At 29.2% G+C, this 21248-nt stretch overlaps 1 protein-coding gene across 5 annotated transcripts in view; it reads right to left on the bottom strand.

Moving 5' to 3' along the window:
• Nucleotides 1-19932, bottom strand: part of LOC111622874 (glycerol-3-phosphate acyltransferase 1, mitochondrial-like) — a 50620-nt gene extending 30688 nt beyond the window's left edge. Inside the window, exon 1 of one of the 5 annotated variants that reach the window (XM_023365310.1) lies at nt 19702-19932. In XM_023365310.1, coding sequence (XP_023221078.1) covers nt 19702-19748 — 47 coding nt within the window. In that variant the 5' untranslated portion in view covers nt 19749-19932. The other 4 variants (XM_023365309.1, XM_023365313.1, XM_023365311.1 and 1 more) reach the window with 4 other exon arrangements.
• Nucleotides 19933-21248: the final 1316 nt, after the last annotated feature.

Below are 21248 nucleotides of genomic sequence, written 5' to 3'. Positions count from 1 at the left end.
AAACAAATGCAATTCATTTTTGTTAATATTTGTTGATGTACTTAAAGGAAATTACAATTAAACATATCAGAAATAATACTAATAAATTAAACAGGCAATTCTTGATGTTGGATATATACATACTTAAGACATCCAAATACTTTCATAACTAAATTTTAAATTTATAAGACATATTTTGTTTCGACCATTATTATTATTATTTATTATATTAAGCACTACAGGTTGACCATCACTAATCCTGCACTAATTTTGGCTGGCATAATTTCAAATTTCCTGTCGCCGCCGCACCTACCCGCCACTACCATTTGGACATGCTCGACATTACCAGATGCAAACTAAATTTTAAATTTATAAGACATATTTTGTTTCGACCATTATTATTATTATTTATTATATTAAGCACTACAGGTTGACCATCACTAATCCGGCACTAATTTTGGCTGGCATAATTTCAAATTTCCTGTCGCCGCCGCACCTACCCGCCACTACCATTTGGACATGCTCGACATTACCAGATGCAAAATAACAAAATGTACAATACTTTAACAAAAAATTTGCATTTAATGTTTGTTTTTTCTTTGTTAACCAACTTGTACTAATTTAGTTTAATTAAAGGTAATACGAGATGGTTAGCTGTTGGGTTAAGTGTATTCTAACTAACCATCGGTAATCCGGCACCATACACTTTCCAGATTAGTGCAGATCAACCTGTTTTAATGAAAGTAAAATTTTTAGTATAAACAAGAGACCAAAAGAAGTGAGATAGGACCTCACTCTTCTATGAAAGCTAGAAAAATATAAGTAAAATTAATAAAACTAATTTGTTTACCACCTTATCAGAGGAAACTCCAATTTATATCAATGATTTCATGTTTATTACATAAGAGAGGTTACCTTAAGCTTCTTAGCTCCTATATACCTATATAAATAAGTGACCCTTCTACCAAATTTTACATTATGGGCAGGTATATGGGATTCTGGGCAGTCCAGGTAGTCCCATTTTATCTGAATTTGTGTATTATATTTACATATAACAATATATTAGTGAGGAAATAAGTAACTTTTGTATATAATAAACATAAGATCATATAAAATTTATAACTTTAACGTGCACTAAGCAAACAAAATATCTCTCTCAAATACATTATATAACACTTGATAAAGCATTATAACATATAACATTATCGTATGCCTTTTGTAATTATAATACATGATATATAGAATTCGCTCTAATAATAAATAAGTAAATAAATGATAAATAAATCTTAAAATCTACTTTTAAAGTTCACAAGTTCAATGCCACGGTCACTCATTCATTCCAATTACCTATTTCCGATCCTCCCCACGTGTAATGTTAGACTCACTCCAAACGATCCTAATACGGATGACGTCAACAGGTATTAATTTTCCTCGATCAATTGCTATTATTTACTTAATTTAATATATATTTTAAACTTATTTTAATACTTTTCGGTTGAACATAGTAATTAATTTAAAATATAATAATATATATAATTAAATATGGCTCCACCCAATAATAGACGGCCGAATGGTTGAGCGGTTAAAATGGCATAAAATGCTTTTGGGGACTGGGAAAGAATCTAGACGAGAAAAAAAGAACAACGGGAATTTTTTGAAGGAGTTCGTTAAGATTTATAGAGTCTCATCCGCCATCAATCGGCCGCACCATTGTGGGCATCCGCACCATTGTGGGCATGGCCGAATTCATAATGGGCAATCTATAAAGGTGCTCTTAGTGCCCACAGGGCGAAAAGAGTTTAAAAAAAACCAATAAACTAAATTAATACTATGGATCATTAGTGATATTTTAAACGAATAAAAATATATCAGAGTGTACTTTAAAATACTTTCAATTGTATTTAAATTGATATGATAAGCTATTTTATATGATATTAATTCAACAAAACACAGATAAGAAGCGTGATACACGTGTAAAAATGTATAATATATAATCTTTCTATAAATTTTTTAAAAATCTTTATCTAGAATATCCTAAGCTTTTATTACTTGTTTATTTTAAGTTCAATCAGAAAAGATTATAAGGAACCGGACCCGATATATCTAGACTTTTTAAACTGCTGCAGGCATTAAGATTGTTTTAGTATTCATCATGGGTTCGGCCAATTCAACTACGAGGCAGCCAGGTAGCGAGAGACGGAACTCAACATACTCGGCTCAAGCGACTCATAAAATTTTTTGGGAGTTCAAATCCGGACTCGAATCTTGGTACTCCAGAGAGGAAGGCTTGAAGTCGTACTATAAATTTTTAAACTTTTTTCACATCGTGTCACGCGCTGTAAGCACGTCTTACGAGTTATTACTTACAGCGTGGGACATGATAGACATACAGCGTGCTTTTCCCGAGTTGTAAGTCCTTCATGGTCGTCCAAATCCACGAGAGATGCGTCTGGATACCAAGGAACAGAGCTCTGACGTATCCATTGAAGTTGCCGATCCGTACTCGAGCCGAACTTTAAGTACAGTTTATGTATTTATACACGTTCAGATTGAATTGATCAGACTGATTATATATATTTTAATGCAACACATGATATATTTGCCAAAAAGAAATAAATAAATTCAAATACAACAGTATTGTTATTGGAGAATAAATACGGCTTCTCACTCTAAATTTTAAATTTTTATGTTATAAATCATATAAAATTTATCAAAAATAATTTAAAAAATTAATAAATTACTTACTTTTAGTAAATTAAAATATGAAAAAGTGAAAATATTGTATAGAGAATCGGATAATAAATTACATGCTATAGATTTTTTACTGTTAATGCCATTTATTTACATGACTATTGGTAAATTTCATAGTCCACGGATGGAGCAATAAGGATTTCTCAATGCAGAACACGTGTACTATGATAAGTTTTCTTCTACTAGGAACAAAGTGAATCACGTTTTAGGTTACATTCTTATAAATTTAGTATTTTGTACAATTTTTTTTATACAATAATCTTATTTCATTGTGATTATTTGCGGTTCTTGAGCATGGCATTATTTGATCCTTTCACTTCAATCACGAAGATGCAAAGCACGCAACATTTAAGGATCAGTTAAGGTTAAATCCTCATGACAAATATGTCAAATATTTTGTTTTGTATCTTTATTTATTTATTTAGTAACAATTTATCGGATTAAATTCTAATTATTCAGTTAGTAATAAAATTAAATAAAACAAAACTATATAAAATCTATATAAAACTTGTGAATATGTTAAGATATTAACCTTTCATATAACTAAACTATTATTATATCTATTTTACTGTATTTTCATTCGTTCTTTGGGTGTAATGAGGGATTCGATTTCGAATACGATCTGAAACGTCACTTTTCGTTACTAATTAAAAATCCGGTACGAACTTACAATAAAAATCTCCTAAGTCATTTCTCGTGGTCCCACACTGGCCGACTGCATAAAAACACTTAATGCCGATAAATTGATCGGAGATTTACGTCTGAGGAATTTTCGGGTCTTCTTCACGTATCTAATATGTAAGTAGGACCAGGTTCCTATAGAAATTCCTCCTGGAAGGCACGTGGACATTTGCAATGATCCACGTTCCTTCCGGACACACAATGCAACACTTGGCTGATCTCCCAAGTGTTGCATTGCCTTGTTCCATAAATCCAATTCATATCTCATGCTGAGATTTCTTTAAAAGATTATGAAAAATTGTTTGCTTCTTTCTTAGAAACGTTAAACCAAAATAATGATTCATTTATAGATCGCATGGCACTTTGCAAAGTGTTTTATAAACAATGCTAACGTAAAAAAATTTAAAAAACACATAATTATAATAATTTCCTTTTTACATAAATATATTTATTTAATTAATACGCTCATTCTATGTATATTTTTTTCTCTCTCTCTGTAAATACAACAAAGAACCAGGAAATGGTTTGTCAATTGAAAATTTGAAAGACCTTTTACATTAAACTTTCACTCGTGTTTATTTTGATATAGGCTCGAGGAAAGCTTTATGACATAAATATAACAAAGGAAACGTTTAAATTTAAATTTTTAAATTTCTGTTCGAACTTTCCTTATTACAATAATGGTACTGAGATTTGAAGTTTCCTTCTCTTTAAATATAAGATTCATAGAATGGGTCTAAATAAGATTCATTAAATTACTTGCTGATAATCGATACTAAAAGATAAAATAATCACTATTTTTAGAGATAAGAAGATAAAACTACTGTTTAACGTATAGAAAGTGATTAGAAAATCTAAAAGGGAATATTATAATTTACCACATCTCTTTACTTCTCTTAATTCTTATCACTTCTATGGAACTTTTATAGTTTTATTTGCAACTATTTTATTATTTTAAAGATATATAGGGAGAGAGTAATTTATAGAAACTGTTCAGTATTAGATTTTGTGCTGAATACACACGCAAGCAAAAAGGTTAAAGACTTGTTAAAAGGAAGAAATTACCTTATTCCAGAAGTACAGTACTTTTGCTCATTTCTATGGAATGTTACGCTTTATTAGTAATTACAAAATGAATAATAAATTATTTATTTAAATTCTAAAATTTATTATGCTTAATGGAAGAGTAAGCTAAGAAACTATATCAAATTTCAGGGCAATGATAACAATAATAATAATAATAATAAAGTATTTTTTATGAACTTTTCAGAATTACTACTGTTTCTCCCATTTTAAACTCTGGAACACCAAGAGGACCTTTTTTTTTCTCTCCAATTTGGCTAGACCCGCAATGGGAGTGGCTGGGAGGAAAAGAATTCCTAGTTTTGTCCAAAAGTCAGTTAACTATTGTAAAGTTTACATTGCTGCCTGAGAATGTAAAGAAATGTTAAGATGGTTGGGCTAATCTGTAGGTCCACTATTGTAAATAATATATTTATAAAGTAAAATTAATTTAGTAGTAGGGGTTTTTAGCAAAAGGAAGTAGTCGAAGACATACTGAATAAGGTATATTGTTACTTAGAGATAAACTAGATAAACTTATTTAATCCCAGAAAAGGATAAACATTTTATATTTTTGACTACAACCAAAATATTCACTCCTTTCTGGTCGAATTTCCGGTTTTATATCACGGTTCACTGACTTTCTTACCTGTATAGGTGGGAATTACTAATTTATAATGCTAATATTTGATGTAATTTCCTGTAATTGCAACAGATCTTCTCAAGATTATTGCCCTGTTTTTTGCATTAAAATAAATCAATTTGATAAGCTATCAATTATTTATACTGATACTGTCGTATATTATAGTAATATATTTTTAAAATAATATAATTTTGTATGGTATAAAACAGAACAAGGTAATCTTCCTTGCAAAGTCATACAAATTACTTGCTATCATGCAGTAAAGCTCGCTTACAGGCGCCTATTTATTTATTTTTTTTACGTTTATTTAAGTTTTATTTTATAATAAAATCTATTTGATTTCGTAGAGTGAATTTTTTTAAGCAAGGAAATGCTACAAATAGTCAAAACCTAAAATAAAAACGTGATTTTTGATGAAAATAAATGAACAAAAAGCCGTCAAACCATTGGGTCAACCAACTGAAATCAACCATGCGAGTAATCACGTGATGGTATTTTCGGTCATTCTCAAAACTACATTGACCCGGTTAAGCCGCATTTCGGTTCATTCTCCTATAAAACTATTTGTTATGCAATGTTTAAACTCATTCGAAGCGAAGTTAACGATATTTTAGCACGTTCTTGAACTAAACACAATGTATAATAATTTGTCTGCAATCTTTTTGTGCTTAATTTTCAATGTTTATAACATATTTTATAGCAGTTTCTTTTTTTTTTACTGGAATTTGCACGTAGACGGTAGTAGAAAAATTAAATAATAATTTTATAATAGAAAATTGAATTAATTTATGATATATGGGGAAAAATCAATCCATACAATGGGAAAACATCAAGAATAATGTCTTCTATGAGTCATATGTTGAAATATATGGATTAAATGGTATCAAAGATAATTATGGAATTGTAAAAGAGTTATTTCAAGTTTAAAATTCATTCTCAATCATAGACTATAATCCAAAAAATAATAATTATTATTCTTTTTATTTCTTCCATAGATCTAAGCCATTTATCCATGCTGTTAATAAGTAGTATAGAAAAATAAAAATTCTATGGATTCTCATGCATTAAAGTTTTAATGCTTGAGAATTTTTAGAATTTTCTATAATTTTACACAGTTTATTAATAGTGTGGATAAATAAATAGTTTATATTTTTGGAAGGAATAAAATAATAATTATTTTTCGGATCATAAACCCCCCACAGACAATTATAGAATTCTAGAAAAGATATTTTTAAGACTTTAATAAATTTATAAACATAAAAACTTCATTATTAAACATTAAAAGCATTGATTTATAACCTTTTACTGCTTGAGAATCTGTAGAATATTCTTTAATTTTATTCCATTTGATAATAGCATGGATAAGTGCATAGATATATAAAAGAAATGAAGGAATAATATTATAGATTATGGCCTCATACAAGGCTTTAAACTATAATATATTACTCTCCATTAAATAATGATATATGTAAAAGTGTTATGCCTTAAGCTATGGACTCATAAATATAGGAAAGATTGTAAAAATATATGAATAATTTTGATAAATTCAAAGAGAATAAGCTACAAAATTAGATAATAAATACAATTTTTAATAGAATGAAGTGTGTCAAAGAGTAAAATATCAAAAAACTTCATATAAATATATAAATCTAGAAATTCAGGATTGATAAAATAGATCAATTTTTATATTTTAAATACATGTCAAATGTTTTTATTAAATTTAAAATTAATATTTTAAATATATAAAATTATATTGATTTAATTTGACAAATATAAAATATACAAATGAATTTTTTAAGAATTTATATTAATTATAAACTTTGTATAGAAATATCTTTTAAAGATAAAGCTATGAATTCTTTCAATGAAGAATTAGAGCTGTTTAATTTCAAATTCTCTCTATTTTAAGTGATTTAATAAGAATTTTTTGCATTTAATTCACTTAATAAACTAGTAAACCCACTAAAGGGTAAATGGGACTCACTCTATTGCCTGTATTGACTAATGTAAATTATATGTTGATTGGGTTATAAAGTAATTTTTTAAGGTGAAGTAATAGTAATTATTATTAAATTTGTGGTTAAGTTGCTTTTCTGTAGAGAGATATGAAGGAGTTAGTTAGCTAGAAAAGTATAGGTAAAAAATTAGTAAAGAGAACTCTACAGAAATAGGAGAATTACAAGGAAACAATGTTATTTTTTTAGAATTCTTCTAAATTAAAAAGAAATTTTTAAATATAAATGTGTTTAAACTTGTTTATCTAGAGTAAAATTAATAAGAAGTAGCCCATAAAGAACAATAATGTAACTGTTTCTTAAGGTGGTCATTGTACATATGGGAAAATGGTACTGATAGGATATAAACCAGATACATCCAGTTAGAAATTTATAATTTTTCTTAAGCAGAAATATTTTATAGAAAAATTACAAACATTAAAATGAAAAAAATTATAATAATTATAAAAGTATGGTAAGCTATTTGGAACAAAAATTATATAGAATTTAATGCAAAAAAAAAAAAAAAAGGNGCTCTGACGAAGAAGGTTTCAAAAAAAAAAAAAGATTGACAGTCTAATGCAAAACCTGTTTAGAGAAGACTTGATGATACTTTGTATAATTAAGTTCTGTTGAATTAAGGAAGAAAGATGAAGGTTGAGCAACATCAAATCCTCTTCAAAGAGGTTTCTTTGAACAGGATTTCAAATTGCTCTGTATAATGAGGTTCTGTTAATAAATTAAGGAATAAAGATTGAAGGTTGAGCAACATCAAATCCTCTTCAAAGAAACCTCATTGAAAAGGATTTGAAATTGTTTTGTATAATGAAGTTCTGTTGAAGAATTAACGAAGAAAGTTGAAAGTTTAATAAGAAGCCTCTTTAGAGTAGATTTCTTATGTTGCTCTATATAATAAAAGAGATGACGAAGAAGAATGAAGGAAGAAAATTAGAGACTTAATGAGGAAAATCCTTGAAGAAAGTTCGCTTATCTGTATAATTGATCTAAAATATTCACGTGAGATTTTTTCGGTAAGAAGGTTAAAGATTTGATGAGGAAATCCTTGAAGGATTGACATGTTCTAAAAATCATATAATATAATATACTTACATAAATTTGAATTAATCGAAAAATATTAACGTGTTTGAAAAAAATTCAAAAACTCTAAAAAAACATTTTCATTTCTTGTTCTTTTATAAAAACGTTGCTGAAAGACAGTAATCTCACTATTTTTATCACTAATAGGAAAATAATAACGTTAAGTATTGAATGTGTGCATATGTATACGTTAGATATAGCTTATATTTACACGTTAAATAGGCTTATTTGATACCTGAATTTCGATTTTATATATATTTAACCAAAAAAGATATAATTTTAAACATATAAACTTAATATTTTTTAAAATAATAAATAAATTAATTAGGGTATTTTATATATATAATAGTTTTAAATAAATAAAAATAAGTTAGAATATTCGACTAGGCAAGCATTAAAAGCTGTATACGCGCAAGAAAATGAATAGAACTTACTCAATATTTAACTATTCATTGTATGAAGCACCTGTTCGATAATGTGAAGTAGAATAATGTAAACGTAAAATATAAGGAAAAAAATACAACCCTACAGTTAATAAAATCAGAATCGTATGAGTCAGTTTAGTTCATGGTCAGAATTATGAAACTTTTCCTTAAAGTTACAATATCAAAATAATAAATAGATTTTCATTCCAATTATACATTTTCCTGTTAAATTAAAATACTTCCATTCCTTAATTTCTGTTAATAAAGTTAATTACTTTCTTGGTGTTATATGTAACAGAGGGAAAGTATGACGATCGGTCAAAAAAATAATCCCCCAAGAACTTACATTTTTGGACTCGTGGCACCTTGAAATGTCCAGAAATGTGGAAACTAGGGAATTTTTCTGTATTTATGAATGTTGTCGTGTGTTTGGAGAGGTGGCCCATCATTGATCGAATGGATAAACCACTGCCTCGCCAGAGGGCTGGCCACGTGGTTTTTCGGATTTTCTTTACGTTAGTAACATCTAAATAGGGGCCAGTTTCTCCTTGAAACTCCTTCTGGAAGGTATTCCCCCTTCTCGTTGCCTCATTATACGAATAAAACCTAATGGCTTACGATTTTGTCCATTCACTTCGAAGCTTAATAACTCTTGTGCCTTTTGCCGAAAATTTCTGAAATTTTGCAGGGACTTTTGAATGTTGGTGAGAACTGTTCCTAGAAATTTTCAGGAAAATCGGATTGTTGGTTCGGGAGATATGGTCCCGAATCCCTTAATGTTTACCGAACCAATCTGGGATTATCAGGAATGAAAACGAACAAAGGCCGAGAAGGTCCAGCAACAATGCTGCCAGCTTTTTTTTTTAACGTGATAACAAGCGTGTGAATAAGTTAAAATTTTTCTTCATAAAATAAATAAAATATTAAGTTGATTTTTATGTGTAAATACTAATTATAGTGACCTTTAAGGCCTTTAGATATGTTAAGATTCTCCATAGGTGTAGACTCCTAACAGCCCTACTTAATAGGTATAGAACACGTAACTGCCATACTCTCTAATATACTTTTCTAAATAGCCTTACTAAATAGGTGTAGAACCCTAACTAATATCTCACTCCATAAAGTATGGAGCATACTAAGAACATACCAAATTGTAACCCTCGTATACACGAGTCATTAAGGAATAACCTACTGTTCACGATTTTCTTAGCATTAAATCGAGATAAAAATGTATAAAACACGGATATAAGTTACATAAGCTTACATTTTCTAGACGTAACGACTTAAACTCTCGTTATAACGCTATATAATAGGCCCATCATCATCACTAGACTGGAAAATTGTACGTAAGAATATGACGTGTTGATGCGGATGTTGTTACGTGATTAAATGTCGTAATTTGTAACATAAATAAAATTCATTTCTTATGGGAGAATTATTAAAATATAATTCTCATCACTTCGATTTAGCGCCACCGTCTGTTGGACTCTGAAATTGGCGTTAAATCGAGTGTAGAGGTAGCGTTAAACTGAAGTGCTATACCTCGAAAAAAAAGAACTATGGGTTAGTAGGTCGGTTCGGGTTTGGGGCCTTTGAAGTCCCGCTATTTTAATAATAATAAAAAATATATTTATCAAGATAAACAGTGCAATGATACGACCTTTAACCCTCTTATCCACAAATATTGATGGACGATGTTTACAATTGAGGTCAATACGATACTAGAATACAAAACACGTAGCATAAGATGTTTTAATCTTTCTACAACAGAAAAATATGTAGAAATTCATTCAAAAATAAGAAAAAATCGCTCTATAATAAATTATATTCAAAGAGCAGAACGGGCGCTCTGACGAAGAAGGTTTCAAAAAAAAAAAAAAGATTGACAGTCTAATGCAAAACCTGTTTAGAGAAGACTTGATGATACTTTGTATAATTAAGTTCTGTTGAATTAAGGAAGAAAGATGAAGGTTGAGCAACATCAAATCCTCTTCAAAGAGGTTTCTTTGAACAGGATTTCAAATTGCTCTGTATAATGAGGTTCTGTTAATAAATTAAGGAATAAAGATTGAAGGTTGAGCAACATCAAATCCTCTTCAAAGAAACCTCATTGAAAAGGATTTGAAATTGTTTTGTATAATGAAGTTCTGTTGAAGAATTAACGAAGAAAGTTGAAAGTTTAATAAGAAGCCTCTTTGGAGTAGATTTCTTATGTTGCTCTATATAATAAAAGAGATGACGAAGAAGAATGAAGGAAGAAAATTAGAGACTTAATGAGGAAAATCCTTGAAGAAAGTTCGCTTATCTGTATAATTGATCTAAAATATTCACGTGAGATTTTTTCGGTAAGAAGGTTAAAGATTTGATGAGGAAATCCTTGAAGGATTGACATGTTCTAAAAATCATATAATATAATATACTTACATAAATTTGAATTAATCGAAAAATATTAACGTGTTTGAAAAAAATTCAAAAACTCTAAAAAAACATTTTCATTTCTTGTTCTTTTATAAAAACGTTGCTGAAAGACAGTAATCTCACTATTTTTATCACTAATTGGAAAATAATAACGTTAAGTATTGAATGTGTGCATATGTATACGTTAGATATAGCTTATATTTACACGTTAAATAGGCTTATTTGATACCTGAATTTCGATTTTATATATATTTAACCAAAAAAGATATAATTTTAAACATATAAACTTAATATTTTTTAAAATAATAAATAAATTAATTAGGGTATTTTATATATATAATAGTTTTAAATAAATAAAAATAAGTTAGAATATTCGACTAGGCAAGCATTAAAAGCTGTATACGCGCAAGAAAATGAATAGAACTTACTCAATATTTAACTATTCATTGTATGAAGCACCTGTTCGATAATGTGAAGTAGAATAATGTAAACGTAAAATATAAGGAAAAAAATACAACCCTACAGTTAATAAAATCAGAATCGTATGAGTCAGTTTAGTTCATGGTCAGAATTATGAAACTTTTCCTTAAAGTTACAATATCAAAATAATAAATAGATTTTCATTCCAATTATACATTTTCCTGTTAAATTAAAATACTTTCATTCCTTAATTTCTGTTAATAAAGTTAATTACTTTCTTGGTGTTATATGTAACAGAGGGAAAGTATGACGATCGGTCAAAAAAATAATCCCCCAAGAACTTACATTTTTGGACTCGTGGCACCTTGAAATGTCCAGAAATGTGGAAACTAGGGAATTTTTCTGTATTTATGAATTTTGTCGTGTGTTTGGAGAGGTGGCCCATCATTGATCGAATGGATAAACCACTGCCTCGCCAGAGGGCTGGCCACGTGGTTTTTCGGATTTTCTTTACGTTAGTAACATCTAAATAGGGGCCAGTTTCTCCTTGAAACTCCTTCCAGAAGATATTCCCCCTTCTCGTTGCCTCATTATACGAATAAAACCTAATGGCTTACGATTTTGTCCATTCACTTCGAAGCTTAATAACTCTTGTGCCTTTTGCCGAAAATTTCTGAAATTTTGCAGGGACTTTTGAATGTTGGTGAGAACTGTTCCTAGAAATTTTCAGGAAAATCGGATTGTTGGTTCGGGAGATATGGTCCCGAATCCCTTAATGTTTACCGAACCAATCTGGGATTATCAGGAATGAAAACGAACAAAGGCCGAGAAGGTCCAGCAACAATGCTTCCAGCTTTTTTTTTTAACATGATAACAAGCGTGTGAATAAGTTAAAATTTTTCTTCATAAAATAAATAAAATATTAAGTTGATTTTTATGTGTAAATACTAATTATAGTGACCTTTAAGGCCTTTAGATATGTTAAGATTCTCCATAGGTGTAGACTCCTAACAGCCCTACTTAATAGGTATAGAACACGTAACTGCCATACTCTCTAATATACTTTTCTAAATAGCCTTACTAAATAGGTGTAGAACCCTAACTAATATCTCACTCCATAAAGTATGGAGCATACTAAGAACATACCAAATTGTAACCCTCGTATACACGAGTCATTAAGGAATAACCTACTGTTCACGATTTTCTTAGCATTAAATCGAGATAAAAATGTATAAAACACGGATATAAGTTACATAAGCTTACATTTTCTAGACGTAACGACTTAAACTCTCGTTATAACGCTATATAATAGGCCCATCATCATCACTAGACTGGAAAATTGTACGTAAGAATATGACGTGTTGATGCGGATGTTGTTACGTGATTAAATGTCGTAATTTGTAACATAAATAAAATTCATTTCTTATGGGAGAATTATTAAAATATAATTCTCATCACTTCGATTTAGCGCCACCGTCTGTTGGACTCTGAAATTGGCGTTAAATCGAGTGTAGAGGTAGCGTTAAACTGAAGTGCTATACCTCGAACAATAAGAACTATGGATTAGTAGTTCGGTTCGAGTTTGGGGCCTTGGAAGTCACGTGATTTGGTGACAAGTGTCGTGTATAACTCAGAGATCGTGCAATTTAGTAATTTACAGATATTGAAGGATCTTTATATTTTGATCTTTCATGAATAAAATCCATTTACGATTAGCGCTAAATCGAGGGCTTAACTGTAATTTCGAATTTTAGACCTTTATAGAGGATGTCTTCTAGTTTTATTCTGATATATAGCGAGAAGTTCGAGGCCGGGGGACTTGGAAGTCACATGATTTGGCGATAACAATACCGTTTACAACGCAAAAACGTTTATATAGATGTTTATATATAAGAAAAATCCTATCCTGAGTAGCAAATAACGGTTTATAAGGGCGACTACGCTATTTAGGGGGACACTATATCGAGGTTTTACTGTATATTTACAGTAAAACCTGCGTAAGATGTACAGTATATACGTATGTTATATGAACACCCCAGAAAAATGCTGTGTGTGTGTGTGTGTGTCCCTAATCCCAACCACACCTAAATTCCACCCCTTCTGAACTTAAACCCAAGTAATTTTTTACGTTTTGCAATTTCATTATTTGTAAATACAGTAAAATCTGTCTGAAACGGAACCCGAATAAAACGGAAACCTGCCTAAACAGGAAAAATTTTTTGGAACGGAGCGATTGTCTACAAAAATACCTGTTCAATACGGAAACCTGCAAAACAAGAAAAATATTCGGTACCCTGCAATTCCGATTTACACAGGTCTTTTCTTGTACTCGGGTCAATAAAAATACATTTTAGTTGTCAAGATCATTGTTTTTATCACCTCTCCTCAGTGGCGAGTTATCTTATGGGCAAAAAAGAAAATTGCCTGGGGCCCCCACCGACAGAAGCACAAACCAATCCTTTTATAAGAAAATATTTTTCCCAAAAATTCCCTCGTGAAGACGTGTTTGAAGTAAATACAATACAAGGGACTCTCTAATTCAAATTTGCCTGGGCCCCATGAAGCTATAACGCCTCTCCTAACCCAATTTCATCAAACCTCAAAAGCACGGACATAGGCAGCTAGTTTTTCACAAACGTCTGTTCATTCAGTTATTCAATTATGATGCACATTCCATCACAATTTTAAAAAATATATTTGATTTGTATTAATTTTATATCTTTTTCGTAGTTCATATAAATATATTTTGGTTTTTAATACGTTTAATAATGAATACACAAAGTAAAATATCCACTTTAATCCTAGTTGTACAAACGTTCCTAACTCTAAAACATTGCTAACAATAAATAAAATCTTCGTATGCAGAGTAGAGTCAAGTTAAATATAGAAAATTGTGACCTTATATTGAGTGTTATATATAAAATGCATATATTCTAATGCAGATCAGCATTATTCTCCTNTAATAATAAATTTAAAAATTAAAAATTACTCGTTATAGAGTAAATTAATGTAGTAAAAATAAAGCAAAGTCACGTATTTACATATACAGTAAAACCTGCGTATGCCGGACTGGCACGGTACCGAATATTTTTTCCTGTTTAGGCAGGTTTCCGTTTTAAACAGGTTCCAGTTTTACTGTATTTTTATTTTTTTATTTAATTTATGCATACAAATAAATGTTTCTTCTTCTTTTATAATAACAGTATACCTACATTTGCATTCTCCCTATATAATAATATATAATTTATGTATAAATACAATATAAGAACAGTATTATACGCTATTAAATTGCATGTATTTTAATATGTTGATAATACTTCCTTATCTATTTTATTTTCAAAATTTTCCTTTATTTCAAGAAATTAAACAAAGCTATCCACTTATATAAGCAAAAAACAGATATAAATATGTATAGCCTACAGCATATTGCGCTACTGTACTGTATTGGGCAACACATAAATATGTGTAGCCCAATACAGTACATATTTATAATAATGTATAATATATATGAACATATACATAAGTATAGTAGAGTATATAAACNTTACATTAACTTATTTAAAATTCACGTGACTTCCGTTCTGGACCGGAAGTTCGTAAACGGTTAATCGAGTCTTCCGTCCCATGCGATTTCCATATCCGGTCTCTATTTTTATATATGTAAATCCGTTCTCGAGATCAACGAAAGACGGACATACAGACAGACTGTAAATCTCAGCCTAATTATCCTAATTTTGTTTATTTTAAAGCTAAATTAAGTTACAGATTCTTAATTTTAAAACGTTAAATTTCGTTAATTAATTAAGTTTAAAGGCTGTTTTTTTTTTTCTTTCTTCCTCTTAATTTTTATGAAAAAATTATAATAAAACAAGTTAATTAATTCGAAGAAAACTAAAATATGACCTTGAGGGAGGGGAGGAAAAGTAAATAAGGAAAATAAAATTATGATCTGGAGTTTAAAAAAAAAAATATGAATTGTTAAAGAATCGAGAATTTCTCCAGATAATCATCTTATTGTATTGAAGAAATATGCGCAATTATCGAGAAAATATACTTAAATCTGTTGAATTTTCAAGTATAAGCCATTATTACACAATCAGAGAGGGCCCCAGGGGCCCCTTACTTTTGTAAAAGACACCCGGGGCTCTCCCTGATTACATGTTTACTCTTCATCCACATCTCTAATTGATACACCAGTAGCACTATACAGGGGTGGTTTGCACGTTCTAATTTGGGCCCCTTCTATATGTTTCAAGTTATGTTAATTAATGCCAGTTAGCTTTAGGTAGTGATTTTTTTTCCTAGGGCTTTTATCGTTTGAGACATTTCGGTTTATCGCCACACTCGATTTAGTGACAATTTAGGTGCGCTAAATCGAAGCTAGACAAGTCCAGTATTCAAAATACAGTACAGTCGACCCCCTATAACACTGTTGATAATTCCGTTTTATATGAATTCCATGTTGTACGAGTCACTTAGATTTTACAAATACGTGAGCAGTTCACAGCTCGGCACACATATTTGTAAAATCTAAGTGACTCGTACAACATGGAATTCATATAAAACGGAATTATCAACAGTGTTATAGGGAGGTCGACTGTACTTGGTATGCTCTTAAATCTTATACAATAAGTAACGTGTGATGTGTGTTTTACATTATATATACTTATATGAGGCCTTCTTATTTACTTGTACCTTATATCGCGTAAGGTCTAAGGCCCCTGTACGACTTGAATTTCTCCTTTTTTTTTTTTTTCTAAATAAAAGAAAAAATAAAATAAAAATAGAACGTGTCCGGAGATTTTCTACGTTCCTAACCAGTTCTTAACACCGATAAATCAATTGATAAAGTGTTTACGTACAGACATTCTGACAGACGAATGATATTTTAAAATAACTTATTCACTAAAGAATGCAAAAATATGTGATAAATTTTGTTTAAGAAGTTAATAATTTATAATAAAAATACGCGAATAATTTATGTAATTTAAAATTAATATTTAAATAAAATTATCAAGATAAAATATATAAGAAAGTGTCATAAATATATTAAAATATATAATAATAAATTTAAAAATTAAAAATTACTCGTTATAGAGTAAATTAATGTAGTAAAAATAAAGCAAAGTCACGTATTTACATATACAGTAAAACCTGCGTATGCCGGACTGGCACGGTAACGAATATTTTTTCCTGTTTAGGCAGGTTTCCGTTTTAAACAGGTTCCAGTTTTACTGTATTTTTATTTTTTTATTTAATTTATGCATACAAATAAATGTTTCTTCTTCTTTTATAATAACAGTATACCTACATTTGCATTCTCCCTATATAATAATATATAATTTATGTATAAATACAATATAAGAACAGTATTATACGCTATTAAATTGCATGTATTTTAATATGTTGATAATACTTCCTTATCTATTTTATTTTCAAAATTTTCCTTTATTTCAAGAAATTAAACAAAGCTATCCACTTATATAAGCAAAAAACAGATATAAATATGTATAGCCTACAGCATATTGCGCTACTGTACTGTATTGGGCAACACATAAATATGTGTAGCCCAATACAGTACATATTTATAATAATGTATAATATATATGAACATATACATAAGTATAGTAGAGTATATAAACCTGTATATATAGTAAAACCTGCCTAAACCGGACATAATACTTTTAAGGTTTGGTAGGTTTCCGTTTTGAACAGGTTCCTTTTTAACACAAGAAATCGTTGCTTCTTGAAGAATTTTTACCATTTACTCAGGTTTCCTTTTTATTCGGGTTCCGTTTTAGACAGGTTTTACTGTATAATGTTTAAATTAAAGTTCTTATAACTTACCTTTGATTTCCTATCGATAAATTCTCATAAATAATGTAAACTCATATAAATTTTATTGTATTTTATTTTATTTTCAGTATATCAAAAAATGAAATTTATTCATTACACGTGACAAGGAAGTTACATTTATACACCTTAAACCACCTACGAATGCCCTAAAATTAAAATATCTTTAAAGTAAATCAATCAAAAATAGGAAAATTATTATTAATAAATTTTAAAGTATAATTATATTAATTATTTTTCTACCATTATTATTCCACCATTTTGTGGTGATTTCAATAGGGTATACTTGAGGTTTTGCGGGGCCTCCGAAAAAATTTACTAGTGGGACACCAAAATATTTGCAAAAAAAAAAAAAAAAGAATTTCATATTAAAATTTCTTAAAAATTTGAAAGTTTGGGGCCTCTTCGAGGGCCTCTGCCGGAGGCCCGAAATCAGACGTCTAAGTCGGCTATTAGAATTCAAGTTTTTAGATGTTTACAATTTTAAGATTTATTTATAAAATGTTAAATAAAAGAAACGACAAAACTCGTTTAAAACGGAAACCTGCCAAACCGGAAAAATATTCTGTACCGTGCCAGTCCGGTTTACACAGGTTTTAACTAAAGTTAAAAAACCTGACACGTTAATGTCGTATAATTTAAGTGAGGTTATACGTGTTATAAACAGTGAAACTTGCTAATGTGACCAGCACAAAATTGTCATCTTACACAGGTGGTCACCTTATGCAGGTGATGGCATTAGCAGGTTTTACTCTACGTGTTTATTGTCAATTATTTCACTTTAAAATCAGTACATACCCTATATGATCTAAGCAACTTTTAAGTACGATTTACTAGCGAATTTACGTAAATGTATTTAAACTTAGAACCTTTACAGATATCTAAAGTTTAAAATTAAATATACAGGATATAATTTAGTCTAAATATAGACAAACTAAACAAGAAAGTCGTAAACAAATTCAGATAGAGAGAGTGAGAGAGAGAGAAATAAATACAATTTTAATCCCTATAAAAGTTTGTATCATCGAGAGTAAGGAAAATAACACTTAAAACATAGTGTTTTCTAGTTAAAAATAGCATAAATTATGTGTATTATTCCATTGTATATTTAAATATAATTTTTTTTATATACAGTATAAGGCCTCTAACTTAAGTTACGTGACGAAGGTAAACTGCATTGTCAAGTTTTGTTGATTTTATAAGGTTATATAATTATATATTATTATAAAATAAGTGTAATTAATACACAATGAACTTACCTGTAACGTAAATATTTAATATTTCTACTGCGGAAGGAATTAACAAGGGCATAGAGCTTGTAGGGAGTTAAACGAAGCAAGGATGTTATAGCCAAAGGGTGAGGAATGTAGCTGTGTGTGTGTGTGTGAGTGTGTGTGTCTGTGTGTAGCGGGTTCAAAGACATCATCATCATTCGACCTTAGCCTTTAGTAGATAATAAGGCTTCTACCTACTTGAACAGATTTTTCTGCAAAGTTCTCACACCTTATTGATTTATATCGGTGCCATTACACTTATTGCTTATTTTTGGATTTGTTATTTTTGGTTTTCGTGCTTATTTTTGAGTTTCCTGATAGTTTATTTTATGTTTTTACAATAATAATTTACTAATTTATCACATTTATTTTATTTTCTAATTAAAATTTTTACAGCTAAACCTGTGTAAAACGAAACCTGAATAGAAGAAAACCGGGAAAAAATCTTCGAAACAAAGCGATTTTCTATGTTAAGAAAGAACCTATTCAAAACGGAAACCCGCCAAACCGAAAACGTGAGAGTCCGGTTTACACAGGTTTTCCGGTTTGGCAGGTTTACGTTTTAAACAGGTTTTAAAAAAACATAAAAATCGCTTCTTTCTGAAGAGTTTTTCCAGTTTAGATAGGTTTCCGTTTTAGACAGGTTTTACTGTATATACTTTACGAATGTTTATAAGTAAATCTAGGTAAAATTATTGTATTATTATGAACATTTTTCTATACTTTTTGCTAATTTTTAAAAATAATTATTATAATTTTATAATAAAAAAAAATAATTTACAAAGTTTTATAAGCTTTTAAAACAGAATTTCTATACAAAAATTAATTTATAAACAAAATTGAAAATTCCACTTACAGAGATTTATGCCCTGTTACATTAATAACTAAATTAAATTTATAACTTAATAAACATCTTAAATATAATTAAATTAAAAGCGTAAAGTAATTGTGATTAAGATAAAAGTAAATAACGTTTAAAGTGACTTACGATTTTCTCATATTTAATCGAGTTTAACGAGAAAATAATATTGATTAAGAACAACGATTCGATATTGCTTAAAGGATAATGATAAACAGGTAAACGAAAATAACAGTTCACTTACCTTACGGCCAAATAAACAGAAACACAGACTAGCAATGCAGCAATCATGATGCAATTATACGTAACACACAAGCATCTGTGATGAAGAAAAACAGCGAAATGATCATCCGCCGATGGGTAATGTTCCTTTAAACAGAATTTAATCTTTCATCTCTCTACTTTTGATGAGATTTTTTGGCAAAAATGGACTATGAACAGAGATTAAACTATGTCAGCCACGTGTTTACGATATTGGAAAAGATGACGACATAATAAGTTTGAACTTTACGTGTGACGTTCGATGACGTCTTTGCTTCTGGCGTGTTTATTAGTCCACGTGTTATCCGAGGGAGTGGCTCTTCTTTTTTTTTTTTTCTTTATCGCACTTTAAATATTTGAATTTTAATTTTTACAATAACAAAAATATCGTTTATTATTAATTAAACGTTAAAATTGTAAATATATATTTTTAACAAAAATATCGTTTATTATTAATTAAACGTTAAAATTGTAAATATATATTTTTAACGCGTATACAATTATTATTGTATAATTTTAAATTGATCTTAATCTTAGTTTTAGTTCCTCCTGAGGAGCTATGGACATAGAGCAGCAAGTGTTCTTCACTTTGCATGATTTGCTGCAACATGTTTAATAAATTAACATGTTCTAACCAATACTAAGACGTTTCAGTCTTTCTATAAAGATAATGCGCCCAGTCCTTTATTAATTAATTAGTACTCACTTTACAGATTTGGGATAAATAATTCGGCATTTGACCTCTTCGTGAGTTTAATCTTTCTGAAATTCCTTCGTTTGTAATGTTGTTTTCGTATGAAATACCTCGTGTTTTACATGGAAATATTTGCCAAAATATATATTCTATCTTCATGTGACGTGTTCTTCCATACGTAATTACTTGTAGAATGATGGATTGATACTGTTGATGATTGCTGCTGTTTACTATAACTTTATTGGAAATCGAAAGCTGTATTTACTTAATTACCTTATTAAATGTGCAAAAATATGCGTGAAGATATCATTATTCTTTTACAATACTTTATTCGGGAATAATTCCTGAATATTTCTTGAATTATGATTATACACATAATTGAATAATGGAAGTTTTTCAGAATTATTCTTGAATAATGAAAATTCATTTTGCAATTAAATCTATGAGAAACCATTTAAAAAAACTAATAATTATGAACAGAAAACAATATTTTTCTTTAAAAATTATGTTCAAAAACATGCACTTTATACAGAGTTTTTATAGTGTTTTTCTTTATAAATTGCATAATTTTTAAAGAAAAACATTGTTTTCTGTTCATAATCATTGGTTTCTTTAATCGTTTCTCATAGATTTAATAGCAAAATGAATTTTAATTAAGTAAATTTATACAAAAATCGAAACATAAATTAATGAAATAACCATTAGAAGATGATAAGATAAAAAGTATATTTAAAATCACCAATAAATAGAGGCAGGACTTCGCGATATACGTAAGATATTGTGAGAAACATATTTAATTAAGTCATAATGGATCCGATTGGACAATTGATTTAAAC

This window comes from Centruroides sculpturatus, unplaced genomic scaffold, assembly GCF_000671375.1.
Source record: "Centruroides sculpturatus isolate CEXI.00-Female unplaced genomic scaffold, Cexi_2.0 scaffold290, whole genome shotgun sequence".
In the NCBI taxonomy this organism is placed as follows: Eukaryota; Metazoa; Arthropoda; class Arachnida; order Scorpiones; family Buthidae; genus Centruroides; species Centruroides sculpturatus.
This window is presented reverse-complemented; position numbering and strand designations above follow the sequence as displayed.